Source organism: Muntiacus reevesi, chromosome 5 (genome assembly GCF_963930625.1).
Source record: "Muntiacus reevesi chromosome 5, mMunRee1.1, whole genome shotgun sequence".
NCBI lineage: Eukaryota > Metazoa > Chordata > Mammalia > Artiodactyla > Cervidae > Muntiacus > Muntiacus reevesi.
In genome coordinates, this window is record NC_089253.1 from 120,499,769 (window position 1) to 120,512,679 (window position 12,911).

General features: G+C 36.8%; 1 protein-coding gene across 1 annotated transcript in view; it reads right to left on the minus strand.

The window, feature by feature from the left end:
• Positions 1–1,235: 1,235 nt before the first annotated feature.
• LOC136169482 (membrane cofactor protein-like) overlaps positions 1,236–12,911 on the minus strand; it is a 39,270-nt gene continuing 27,594 nt past the window's right edge. The window contains exons 6-7 of the mRNA XM_065937251.1: positions 4,101–4,283; positions 1,236–3,483 (exon numbers count right to left, since the gene is read on the minus strand). Coding sequence (XP_065793323.1) covers positions 3,380–3,483; positions 4,101–4,283 — 287 coding nt within the window. The 3' untranslated portion in view covers positions 1,236–3,379. The remainder of the gene's footprint in view (positions 3,484–4,100; positions 4,284–12,911) is intronic.

Here is a 12,911-nt window from a genome sequence, read left to right on the forward strand (position 1 = left end):
TGTTTGTACAATAATGTGATTATACATAATGCCACTGAAATGTACCATTAAATTAGCTAAAATTGTCAATAAAATAAAATAGAAGTTGGTTTAGAAGAATTAGTACAGAGTGTAGCCTGAGCATCTGAAAAGGAAGTATTCTGCCAGATATTAAAACATATCATCGTTCTGTAATCAAACCATTGATTTGGTGCTGGGGCAGGAATGGGCAGAATTCAAGGGAACAAAAAGATCACATCATATATGAATTTAATGTGTGATAAAAACTTGTACTTTAACAAAGCTGGAAAGAAAAGGACTTACTCAACAAATGGTGCTACTTCACACTGGTTGAAAGTAAGTGGAATAAAGAGAAACCCAATCTCATTTCAGATACCCTAAAGAAGGTGAGATAAATCAATGATTTGATGCAATCACATAAGCACTATGATGGCAACGTTTATGTAATTTCACCATGCAGAAGACCTGACGCTTTTATAAGAAAAACACAACACTCTTAGCCATTAGGGAACACATCAACACATCCAACTTCCTATTAATATAAATATTCTGTACATTTAAATGACCACTGATAGAAAAGTCAAGAGAAATATGGTACATATTAAAATCATATAAAAAGATGGGAGTAAATCTAACTGAAGCTCCAATCCAAGACATTAAGTGGAAAAAGTGCAAGTTTCAGAAAAATAAGAACAGCATGATGACATTTTTGGATAGGAATAAAGCCAAATATGTAAACCGACACAAATAAGAATGTTTATGCGTAGAAGTAGATTAAAAAGACTCCCTAAACTATACAGATATTAATTTTAGTAATTAGATGAGAGAAAGAAGTGGAGGACCAATCTTTTCACTATGTATGCTTTTGTAATATCTGAAATTTAATAAATCCATGTTAGCGCGTGTGCATGTTCAGTCACTCAGGCGTATATAACTCTTTGCTACCCGATGGACCGTAGCCCGCCAGATTCCTCTGTCCATGGGGTTTTCCAGGCAAGAATACCGGTGTGGGTTGCCATTTCCCCTTCCAGGGGATCTTCCCGACCCAGGGACTGAATTCACATCCCCTGCAGGGGCAGGTGGATTCTTTACCACTGGGAGCCACCTGGGAAGTCCCTCAGATTAGTGTGCTAATCTAGTCAAAACGTACACAAAGCAATTTTTTTTAAGCAATCTATTTTTAATAGTATAAAAACTTCAAAGAAAATTGACTTTTAATAATGACAAACTAGAGGAAAATTCTGCTTCCTGTTAAAAGGATTTTAACTTATAATGAGCTTTGCTACATCAACATGAAAAATATTTCAGAAATCACATAGAAAAGTGAACAAAAGACCAACATAAGTTACTGTAAACCAAAACATTTTAGCTTCACTGATAATTTCAATATACAAATTAGTACATGACATTACTTTTCACCCATCATCTTATTAAGTTCGAAACGATGTTAGCAAGATAAAGAGGCACTGAACCTGTAGGACTTGACTCTGGAGCTGTAGTTGTTTGAGGACCTGGAAAAATCTATTTTGATTCAATTCACCAGTCTCATCAATACAAAATTGTAGAATTAACTTTGATTATTTTCATTTTTAAGAAAATTATTTCTCAAAATGAATTTCTTCTCAGAATGAAAATACGCATACTTTCCAAACTATGCTATTCTATTTCTGGGAAGTTAACCTAAATATATATTTATGCAAGTACATTCAAATGTATGCCTAAGAATATGTACTATGACTCTATATTACATAGTAGAAACCCTGGAAATTAACAAATAATAAATCATAGAAATTATGTGTCCCGAATAAGTTTAAAAATCTTAAAAGAATACCATCCACATAGTATCATATTATGTAATTTGTATTCTTAGTTTGTCACTTCATATTTGTCCCAATTTTTTCACATTCACGTAATTAGATCTACCTTGTCAACATTATATGTCACTAATGATGCTCTTCATACTCTCTTACTGATAAAAAATGACTGAAAACCTCACAAGGAACTTTGATTTATGATATTTAAAACAAAATCCCTATAGTTTATCACCTCTATAAACTTGTCCTCACAATTCTCCTGTCATTTCCAATGCTAAACTGAATACATGTTTTAGAAATTCTTTATGAGATGCTTATGGTCAACTCTCAAAAGAGCGTATCAATAAGCATAACATACCACAGTGCATATTCCCACTAGGGCCATGTGAGGAAACACGGGTGTCAATGAGTGTAGACTTCTTGTGCAATCCTTATGTATCATCCATGGACACTGCTTTCTCCACAGAACTTCACGGCAACCCCCAAGGTACGGGAGGAGGTCACAGAGTACCCGGCTTACAGGAATTATAAAAAGGTGCTCTAATTACCATGCTAATATGAATAATTCCCCTGAATCCTTAAAATTATTTGACAGTAGGAAGTAAACGCATTGGAAGCCAGTGATGGACATTTGTTTGAGTCATTCAACAGTGAGAAACTAGAAACCACAGAAGTGATGTTACTTGAGTAAGCAGAGCGTTCTGCTCGGGCTAATGCTCTTGCCACTGTTCGCTGGCTTCTGTTGCATCCAAAAAGAAGAAGCCGAAGACAACAGCCTGGACTCAGGAAGACAATTCCTTTCACCATATCAAAATAGCCTCTCAAGTCTTAGGCAGAGCGGCTGCTCAGGAGACCCTGCAGAGATCCTCCATTGCATTTCTACAAGTAAGGACTTTGGCTGCCCTTCCATTGTTATACAATTCCCTTTCTGTTGCCAAAAAAATAAAAGCCAGTAAAGAGAAAAAAATAATTGCATGAGGTGGTTAGGCTGGGATGGGGAGTAGAAACACAAATCTTGTTCTAGAGACAGTAGAAATTTCCCAGTTAAGATTGTACTCTATAAAAAGAACCAAACTGGTCGTTGGCAGGAAAATGAAAAACACATTCCTGAACCCGGATGATACCCTGTACAGGTGTCAACAGATCACTTTTACAATGAATAAATTATCAATGTTGATGACACAGAAAACATACATATTAAAAAACAGAAGCCGTGGACCTTAATTAATATTGATTTCTACATTAATATTGACTCTAATGAAACTGTAAATTAGGTGAGTGACCTTTAAGAGCTTTCTAGACACCAGACACTGTGCCAAGTGCTTTAAATGCATCCCACTGTTAACTTTAATATCACACAGCGAGGAAGGCATTCAATCATTACACATGTACGTAAACAAGTTTATATAAATTACCTAAGTTTACAAACCTGTTTATATCTGTGGACTATGACCTATAATGTTAGATTCAGTAAGTATAATAGCAAAAATGGCTATAAATACATTCTTCCTCCTTTTATTACTAAAAGTTCTGGTGAGTGTAAATCACCAGACTTTTAAAGGATTTTAAAAAATCACAAGGAATTTAAAGGATATTGACAAATATAAGCAGGACTTTATGAAACCTGAGGCACTGGAAGTTGTAGACACCGTCGTGGTAGCAATTGCTTCTGGAAAACAAACAAAAAACACATGTAAACTCATTTAATCACTTGGGATTTATTGCTTTCTACTAATATTCACTTATGTGAATTATCCTTTTCATGCTTATTTAGGTAAAAGTGCACATGTTTTAATTCGGGCTTCCCTGGTGGCTCAGATGGTAAAGGATCTGCTTGTAACGCAAACCCGGGTTCACTCCTTGGATCAGAAAGACCCACTGCAGAAGAGAATGGCAACCCACTCCTCTATTCTTATGTGGAGTTTTCCACGGACAGAGGAGCCTGGTGGGCTACAGTCCATCATGGGGTTGCAAAAGGTTGGACACAACTGAGTTACTAACACTTTAATTTACACTAAAAAATCTTTGCTATCCATTTTACATGTAAAGATGTTGAACAAGAGAAATTTATGCATCTGTGTGATGTATGCAACATGCTGAGTCTATAAAAGGAAAATCAAAACAAGTTTCTTTGTGAATTAGAAGTCAAACATGTAGCATGGAAATGAATACAAGACAGACATAAGTACTAAAACTGTTCCTTTCCAATTGCTCTATATCATTGAAATCTATTGTGGAAAAAATAAAATCTTTTAAAAAAGAAAAAGGAAACAGACACCTTCATACCTTTAGTACACTTTGGTAGCTCAGGCTCCCAGGTACCGTTTGCACCGCAGACAACTATGCTGCTCCCATGAAGGTAAAAATCATCATGACACTGAAACACAACTTGGGCGTTGTAGTAATATTTTCTCCTAACTCCTGATGCTATTGCTGCATGTTCGACAATTGGATAGTCACATTTGACCACTGAAAAGTGAAGAAATTCCATAATTACTGAAAGCCTGCTTTCATATCAGACCAAATATCTAGTGCAAATGATAATTTCCAGTAGAAAGGAAGAAATGAGGAATGAAAGGCAAGATGTTAATTGAAAAAAAATAAATAAAACAACACAAGACTCTGTGCCTTTGAATTCCAGGGAAACAGATGTAGAGAAATCTAATAATGTTTTTCTACCAAAACAGTCTATCATGATAGTTGTTGGCTTTCCTACCTTTTTTTCCAGTATTGACATGTATTGAGAAAAGTCTGACTACCAGATATAAACATAGGGTAAGTTCAAAACTGACTTTTGATGTTCTTTAATGCTAGGATTTTTTTCAGGTCATGCTAACATAATTACAGCACCATGTTCTTTTAGAAATGTAGTAAGGAGTTTTTTGAGAAGGTAATAATAGTTGAGTACAAACTTAAAAGAAGTTAGCCATTGGGGGAAAAAAAAGGAAATAGAAAGTTCTCAGGTGGCAGCAACATACAGGAACTGGGATGTTCAAGAAATACAAAGGTCAGTGGAGTTAGGGCAGTGTTTTCCAAACATTTTGGATTGTAATCCCAGAGATCAACACGTTTTAAGTTTTAAAACACATTTTAAGTGTTAAATCAGTATGCAAGCACATACGCCTGAGATAACGCTAGAAGTTAATATTTAGCACTCACAACAGTGTACTGTGGTAGATTCCATTCTACTCTACTTCTCCAGAAGTAAATTAAAGGTCAGGGCCCTCTAGATTGACTTCAGATCTACTAATGGGTTTTGCAGAATTTGGAAACAAAACAAATCCGAAAAAACACTGGGCAGGGCAGTGAGTTCAAGAGAACATTTTAGGAGATTAATCTGAACAACAGATGAGGGCCAGAAATATAACCTTTGAGTATATGTGCCACTGAAGCGAGCACAGAAATATAGCCTTTTAAACCAGAAAGATGTTTTCTCCTTTCCTGTGGATCTGAATTTTCATTAGGTATAATTTTTGTTCAGCCAGGAGAACTTATCAATTCTTTTAGTTCAGGTTGCCTAATGACAAATTCTCTTAGCTCTTCTTTATCTGAAACTGTTTTCATTTATTTTAGCTTCACTTTTGAAAGATTTCTCCTTGAGAGGGAATTCTAGGAGAAGTGCTTTATCTTTCTTTCCGCACATTAACAGAAGTTATTGTCTTCTGCTCTTCACAGTTTCTTGAGAGAAGTCAACTATTACTTTTTCTTTGAGGTGAGGAAGAAAGAATGTAATATGCTCTTTTGCCCTCTTACGGGCAGCTTTTTCCTTTAGTTTTTAGTCTAATGAGGATTCTTTGGTAAATTTTCAAAAGTTATTTATCCTGCTAGGGTCAATTAATTCCCTGGGGTGGATCTCTGGGGTGAATGTTGTGGATCAAATTCAAATAATAGAGAATAAAAAATCAGTAGAGAACAAACCCATGGGTACCAGAGGGAAAACAGGGGTAGAACGAACTGGGAGATTGGGATTGACATATATACTCTATTATGTATACAAGAGATAACTAATGAAAAACTCCTGTATAACAAAGGTAACTCTACTCAATGCTCTGGGTGATGTAAATGGGAAGAATATCTAAATAATAGTGGATATATATGTGTATACACACACACAGACACACACACACACACACACACACACACACACACATCTGATTCACTTGCCAGGTAGTAGAAACTAACACAACATTGTAAAGCGACTATACTCCACTATAAAACAGACAGACAAATAATTGTCTATACTGTCCTTTTTCTATGACACTCCAATTACATGTACGTTTACTCGTTGCTACTCTTCCACAGGTGTACAAGTTTCTCTCTCTCATGTAATATTTCTTTTGAAATCATGTGACATTTATATTGTATTGACTCCAGGTTCACTGATCTTTTCTCTGTTGTGCTACACTGCTGAAACTTGTGCTAATGATTTTCTTTAAGTTAGGTTTCAGTTCAGTTCAGTCGCTCAGTCGTGTCCAACTCCTTGTGACTCCTTGGACTGCAGCACGCCAGGCTTCCCTGTCCATCACCAACTCCCAGCACTTACTCAAACTAACTCATGTCCATTGAGTTGGTGATGCCATCCAACCATCTCATCTCCTGTCGTCCCCTTCTCCTCCTGCCCTTGATCCCTCCCAGAATTAGGGTCTTTTCCAATGAGTCAGTTCTTCGCATCAGGTGGCCAAAATATTGGAGTTTCAGCTTCAGCATCAGTCTTTCCAATGAATATTCAGGACTGATTTCCTTTAGGATGGACTGGTTGGATCTCCTTGCAGTCCAAGGGACTCTCAAGAATCTTCTCCAACACCACACTTCAAAAGCATCAATTTTTCTGCACTCAGCCTTCTTGATAGTCCAACTCTCACACCCATACATGACTACTGGGAAAACAATAGCTTTGACTAGATGGACCTTTGTTGGCAAAGTAACGTCTCTGCTTTTTAATATGTTGTCTAGGTTGGTCATATCTTTTCTTCCAAGGAGCAAGCATCTTTTAAATTCATGGCTGCAGTCACCATGTGCAGTGATTTTGCACCCCCCAAAAAATAAATTCTCTCACTGTTTCCATTGTTTCTCCATCTATTTGCCATGAAATGATCGGGCCGGATGCCATGATCTTAGTTTTCTGAATGTTAAGTTTTAACTGTATTACATACAGTTAAACAGTAAAAGTGTATAACTGCTTGCTGTTTAATACATGCCAATAATCATGTATTACCAATGCAATAAAGACGTAGAAAGTTTCCCTACCCCTTCACCAAATTTCCTCATGCCACTTTGTAAGCAATACCCACTAATAACTCTGTCTTCCTCAACCAGCCTACCACTGATCAATTTTCCATCCCTATAGTGTTGTTTGGTCATCAGGTGCCCAATATGCTACTGGAGAAAAACAAAAATAGCTCCAGAAAGAATGAAGAGGCTGAGGCAAAGCAAAAACACATGCCCAGTAGTGGATGTGATTGGAGTTGAAAGTAAAGCCCGATAATGTAAGAACAATACTGCATAGGAACCTGGAATGTCAGGTCCATGAATCAAGGTAAATTGGAGGTGGTCAAACAGGAGATGGCAAGAGTGAACATCAACAATTTAGGAATCAGTGAACTAAAATGGACTGGAATGAGTGAATTTCATTCAGAAGAACATTATATTTACTACTGTGGGCAAGAATCTCTTAGAAGAATTGGAGTAGCTATCATAGTCAACAAAAGAGTCTGAAATGCAGTACTTGGGTGCAAATCTCAAAAATGACAGAATGACCTCTGTTCATTTCCAAGGCAAACCATTCAACATCACAGTAATCCAAGTCTATGCCCCAACCACTAATGCTGAAGAAGCTGAAGTTGAATGGCTCTATGAAGACCTATAAGACTTTCTAAAACTAACACCAAAAAAAGATATGTCCTTTTCATCATAGGGGACTGGAATGCAAAAGTAGGAAGTCAAGAGATACCTGGAGTAATAGGCAAGCTTGGGTTTGGTGTACAGAATGAAGCAGGGCAAAGTCTAACCGAATTTTGCCAAGAGAATGCACTGGTCATAGCAAACACCATCTTCCAACAACACACGAGACGACTCTACACATGGACATCACCAGATAGTCAATACTGATTGATTATATTATTTGAAGCCAAAGATGGAGAAGCTCTATACAGTCAGCTAAAAAAAGAAGAAGAAAAAAAAAAAAGACCAGGAGCTGACTGTTGCTCAGGTCATGAATTCCTTATTGCAAAATTCAGATTTAAATTGAAGAAAGTAGGGGAAACCACTAGACCATTCAGGTATGACCTAAATCAAATACCTTACGATTATACAGTGGAAGTGACAGATAGATTCAAGGAATCATATTTGATAGACAGAGTGCCTGAAGAATTATGGTTCTTGACATTGTACAAGAGGTGGTGATCAAAACCATCCTCAAGGAAAAGAAATGCAAAAAGGCAAAATGGCTGTCTGATGAGGCCTTACAAATAGCTGAGAAAAGAAGTGAAAGGCAAAGGAGAAAAGGAAAGATAGCCATTTGAATGCAGAGTTCCAAAGAATAGCAAGGAGAGATAAGAGAGCCTTCCTCAGTGATCAGTGCAAAGAAATAGAGGAAAACAATAGTATGGGAAAGACTAGAGATCTCTTCAAGAAAATTAGAGATGTCAAGGGAATATTTCATGCAAGGATGGGCACAATAAAGGACAGAAATGGTATGGATCTAACAGAAGCAGAAGATATTAAGAAGAGGTGGCAAGAATACACAGAAGAACTGTACAAAAAAGATCTTCATGACCCAGATAGTCACAATGATGTGATCACTCACCTAAAGCCAGACATCTTGGAGTGTGAAGTGAAGTGGGCTTTAGGAAGCATCACTATGAACAAAGCTAGTGGAGGTGATGGAAATCTAGTTGAGCTATTTCAAATCCTAAAAGATGATGCTGTGAAAGTGCTGCACTCAATATGCCAGCAAATTTGGAAAACTCAGCAGTGGCCACAGGACTGGAAAAGGTCAGTTTTCACTCCAATCACAAAGAAGGGAAATGCCAAAGAATGTTCAAATTAATGCACAATTGTACTCATTTCACAGATTAGCAAAGTAATGCTCATTATTCTCCAAGCGAGCCTTCAACAATACATGGACCAAGAACTTCCAGATATTCAAACTCGATTTAGAAAAGGCAAATGAAGCAGTGATCAAATTGCCAAGAGCCACTGGATCATTGAAAAAAAGATAAGAGTTCCAGAAAAACATCTACTTCTGCTTTATTGTCTACACCAAAGCCTTTGTCTGTGTGGATCACAACAAACTGTAAAAAATTCTTAAAGAGATGGGAATACCAGACCACCTTACCTGCCTCCTGAGAAACCTGTATGCAGGTCAAGGAGGAACAGTTAGAACTGGACCTGGAAGAATGGACTGGTTCCAAATAGGAAAAGGAGTACATCAAGGTTATATATTATCACCATGCTTATTTAACTTATATGCAGAGGACATCATGAGAAATGCTGGGCTGAATGAAGCACAAGCTGGAATCAAGATTGCCAGGAGAAATATCAAGAACCTCAGATACGCAGATGACACCACCCTTGAGGCAGAAAGTGAAGAGGAACCAAAGAGCCTCTTGATGAAGGTGAAAGAGGAGAGTGAAAAAAAATGGCTTAAAACTCAACACTTATAAAATGAACATCATGGCATCTGGTCCCATTATTTCATGGCAAATAGATGAGGAAACAATGGAAACAGTGATGGGGTTTATCTTCTTGGGCTCCAAAATCACTGCAGATGGTGACTGAAGCAACGAAATTAAAAGATGCTCCTCCTTGGAAGAAAAGCTATGACACACATAGACCATGTATTAAAAAGCAGAGACATTACTTTGCCAACAAATGTCCGTCTAGTCAAAGGTATGGTTTTTCCAGTAGTCATGTATGGATGTGAGAGTTGGACCATAAAGAAGGCTGAGCACCAAAGAAGTATGCTTTTGAACTGTATGGTGTTGGAATAGACTCTTGAGAATCCTTTGGACAGCAAAGAGATCAAACCAGTGATCCTAAAAGAACTCAGTCCTGAATATTCATTAGAAGGACTGATGCTGAAGCTGAAGCTCAATACTTTGGCCACCTAATGCAAAGCGCCGGCTCATTGGAAACAACCGTGATGCTCAGAAAGATTGAAGGTAGGACGAATAGGGGACGGATGACAGAGGACAAGATGATTGAACAGCATCACCGACTCAACAGACATGAGTCTGAGCAAGCTCCAGAAGGTGGTGAAGGACAGGGAAGCCCAGCGCGCTGCCGTGCATGGGGTCTCAAAGTCGGACACAACTGAGGGGCAGCAATAGTGTTCCTTTTCCAGAATGTCATACGGAATCACGTCCTCTGAGTTTGACTTACTTTACTTAGGACAATGCATTTGAGATTCATTCCTGTTGTCTGAATTAAAAGCTCATTATCCTTTCCTGCAGAGTATTATAATTATATGCATGTACCACTGATGTTCCTCCATTTACCAGTTCAAGGGCATATGAGTTGTTTCCAGTATAGGATGATTATGACTAAGGATATTATGAATATTCTCATATCAGATTTTATATGTACATGTTTTCATTTTACCCTGAGTAGCTGAATTGTACCTTAAGTATATGTTTAATTGTATGAGAAGTTGCTAAATTGTGTTCCAAATGATCATATCACTTGCATTCTTATCAGCAGTGTTATCAGAGTCCCAAATATAACATATCCTCACCAAAACATGGAATTGTTAATTTTTTCTTTTTAATTTCATGCATTCGAATAAGTTCTTAGTGGTTTCTCATCATGGTTTTAAACTACATTTCTGTTATTATTAATGATATTGAGCAATGTTTCATGTACTTTTTTTAACATCCACATTCTTCTTCAGTGGGAAAAATTCTATCCAAATATGTTACCCCTTTTTGTGTAAACTGGGCTGCTTTCTTCTTATTGTGTTTTGAGAGTTCTTTATACATCATAGCTAGAAGTCCATTCAGAAATGTTCCTGACAAATATTTTCTCCCAGTCTATGACAAGTTTTTTCTTTCTTCAAACAGTGTCTTTGAGAGAAGTTCTCAGTTTTTAAGAAATTCAGTCTTTTTTTTGTTTGTTTTTTGTTTTTTTCTTTAAAGAATAATGCTTTTAAAGTTTTTGAAAGTATCTCTGCTAACTCGCAAATATTTTCTGTCTTCTCATAAGTCTTAGAGTTTAGGTTTTACATTTGAATCTGTGGTCCAACATCTCTTCCAGTCATGATAGTATGAAAATACAAATCAACTACCAGAAGAAAAATGGCAAAAAACACATGGAGACCAAAAAAACATGTTACTAAATGATGAGTAGTTCACTGAAGAAATTAGGAAGGAAATAAAAGATATCTTAAGACTAACAAAAATAGAAACAGTTCATTCTAAATCTATGTAACACAGGAAAAACAGTTCTAAGACAGAAGTTTGTAGCCATACAGGCCTACCTTAAGAACAAGAATAATCTCAAGTAAACAATCTAAATTTACACCTATATATAAAAAATAGAACAACCATCTCTGCAAGTTTGTGGAAGGTTAAAATAATAAAGAAAAGAGTGAAAATAAATGAAATTGAGACTGGAAATCAGTGAAAATAAGAGCTGGTTCGTTGAAAAGATAAAATTGACAAACATATAGCCATACTCATCAAGAAACAAAAGAAAGGATCCAAAAAAATAAAAAATAAAAGAGAAGTTACTATCAATACCACAGAAATACAAAGGATCATAAAAGCATACTATGAATAATTATATATTCAAAATTGGAAAACCTGGAATAAATGGATAAATTCCTAAAAACATATTATCTGCCAATGCTAAGTCAAGAAGAAATAGAAAATGCTGCTGCTGCTGCTAAGTCACTTCAGTCGTGTCTGACTCTGTGCGACCCTATAGACGGCAGCCCGCCAGGCTCCCCCATCTCTGGGATTCTGCAGGCAAGAACACTGGAGTGGGTTGCCATTTCCTTCTCCAATGCGTGAAAGTGAAAAGTGAAAGTGAAGTCGCTCAGTCAAGTTCAACTCTTAATGATCCTATGGCCTGCAGCCTACCAGGCTCCCTGCCCATCAGATTTTCCAGACAAGAGTACTGAAGTGGGTTGCCATTGCCTTCTCCAAATAGAAAATGGGAATAGAGCAATTACTAGTAATGAAATTGAATTAGTAAATAATTTCCAGTAAACAAAATCTAGGACTCCATGGGTTCACAGATGAATTCTATTACACATTTAAAGAATAGCTAAATTTTGCTTCAAAGGATACTGTATAGGAATAAATAAAATGAACCATAGACTGAGGGAAATAGAACTACCATATGATCAGCAATTTTACTTCTGGGTATTAACCCAAAGAAAACAAAACAAAAATTCGAAAAGATTTGTGCAGGCCTTTTTTCATTACAGCATTTTTTTTTTTTTGCAATACCTAAGATATGAAAGCAACCTAAGTGTCCTGATAGAATAATGAATAAAGAAGATATGGTACATATAAAATGGAATATTACCTAGTCATAAAAAGAATGAAATCTTGCCATTTGCGACAGCATTGATGGATATAGTGGGAATTATGCAACGTGAAATGAGTCAGTCAGAGAAACACCATGTGATTTCAGTTATATGTGGGATCTACAAAATAAAACAAATAAACTAATAAAACAAAAAGGAAACAGATTTGTGAATATAGAAGGAGACCTAGTGATTGGCAGAGAGCAGGTGGCTGGAAAGAGGAGGAAAATAAGTGGATTAAAATGCAAAATCTTCTAGTTATAAAATAAATAAGTTATGAGGTTATGATACACAGATTAGACAATACAGTCAACAATTCTGTACTTATTTTACATGGTGACAGATGGGAACTAGACATCATGGTGATCATCTTGTTATGTATGTAAATGTAGAATCATTATGTTGTACACCTGGTTTTTGCATCAGGGCAATGCTGTCCTTGAAATGAACTGTGGAAGAGTCTCTCCTCTTGTATTTTTTTAAGGCTTTGGGTTTGTGTGTATGCATGCTAAGTCATTTCAGTCGTGTCCAACTCTGTGACCCCACAGACTGGAGCCCCCAGGCTG